Here is a 1,130-nt window from a genome sequence, read left to right on the forward strand (position 1 = left end):
TTCTCCCCCTCCCCCCACTCCTCTCCCCCTCCCTCTCTAATCCAAAAAGCAGTCATGGTTCCCTGCCCTGTGGAAAGTCCAAGGTCCTCCCCCCTCCGTCCTTGTCTAGGAAGGTGAACATCCAAACTGGCTAGGCTCCCACCAAGCCGGAACATGAAGTAGGATCAGAACCCCTTGCCATTGACCTTATTTTAGGTTTTAAAATAGTATTCTACTGTGTAGCCCAGACTGACTTTGATTTCATGATCCTGCCTCAGCCTCCCAAGTCTTGGGATTACCATCACTGGCCATTATACCTGCCCTCGGAATGCTTATTATTTACAAAGAAATCCATATGCTTTTTTTTCTTTCAACGTTTTAGAACTCTCCCATTCCTGCAAAACTTCCTGAACCAGTGAAAGCCAGTGAGGCAGCTGTAAAAAAGACCCAGCCAAAGGCCAGGTAAGAAATGCCCTCAGGAGCTTGGTGCCAGCTGCAGTGGAGGTGGTTGCTGCTGCCGTTCTGTGTGGCTATGACTAGAGGCTGCCCAGATCAGGAAAGGAATCTCCCTCGGCAGAAACTGTTCTTTGGGAATGCCAAGAAGGATATAATAAAATACTAAGATCTACATTTGAAAGGAATCAATAACCTCACAGATGTGTCCATTGCATGACAGTAGATACAGGGATGAGGCAATGCCAGAATTTAAGGGTTGCTGGTAGAGAATTATCTTAATCTGTTTCTGATTAGCCATGTTTACCCCCTAGTCTGACACATTCCTTTCTTTGGCTCCAGTCATATTGGGAAAGTGCAGTTGAAATGAAAGTCCATGAACAGCAGAAGATCTTTCTAGATATTAGCTAATCTCACTGGATGGAGTCACTCAGGGTTTTCCAGAGCATTCGTCAAGAAAGGGGTTTCCTTCTTGTCTATCTTTTGCCTCTGAGCCTTTACCTTTCTCTATTTCTGTGTATCTTTTCTTTCCTTTTTACTTTTGTGTCCGGCTGTGTGGCTGGCCCCCCCCTTTTTTTTTTTTGCTCCTCGATCTTCCTTTCCCAGATTTCTATTTATTTATTTATTTATTTATTTATTTATTTATTTATTTATTTATTTATTTTCTGTCTGTCAGTCCCATCTATCCTTTCTCCTGC

At 43.5% G+C, this 1,130-nt stretch overlaps 1 protein-coding gene across 14 annotated transcripts in view; it reads left to right on the forward strand.

The window, feature by feature from the left end:
* Nucleotides 1-1,130, forward strand: part of Aak1 (AP2 associated kinase 1) — a 172,731-nt gene that overhangs the window by 115,015 nt on the left and 56,586 nt on the right. For all 14 annotated transcript variants that reach the window (XM_050165351.1, XM_050165352.1, XM_050165363.1 and 11 more), the window contains one exon: nt 362-441. In XM_050165351.1, coding sequence (XP_050021308.1) covers nt 362-441 — 80 coding nt within the window. The remainder of the gene's footprint in view (nt 1-361; nt 442-1,130) is intronic.

This window comes from Alexandromys fortis, unplaced genomic scaffold, assembly GCF_014885135.2.
Source record: "Alexandromys fortis isolate MF-2015 unplaced genomic scaffold, M_Fortis_MF-2015_v1.1 scaffold_158, whole genome shotgun sequence".
Taxonomy (NCBI): Eukaryota; Metazoa; Chordata; class Mammalia; order Rodentia; family Cricetidae; genus Alexandromys; species Alexandromys fortis.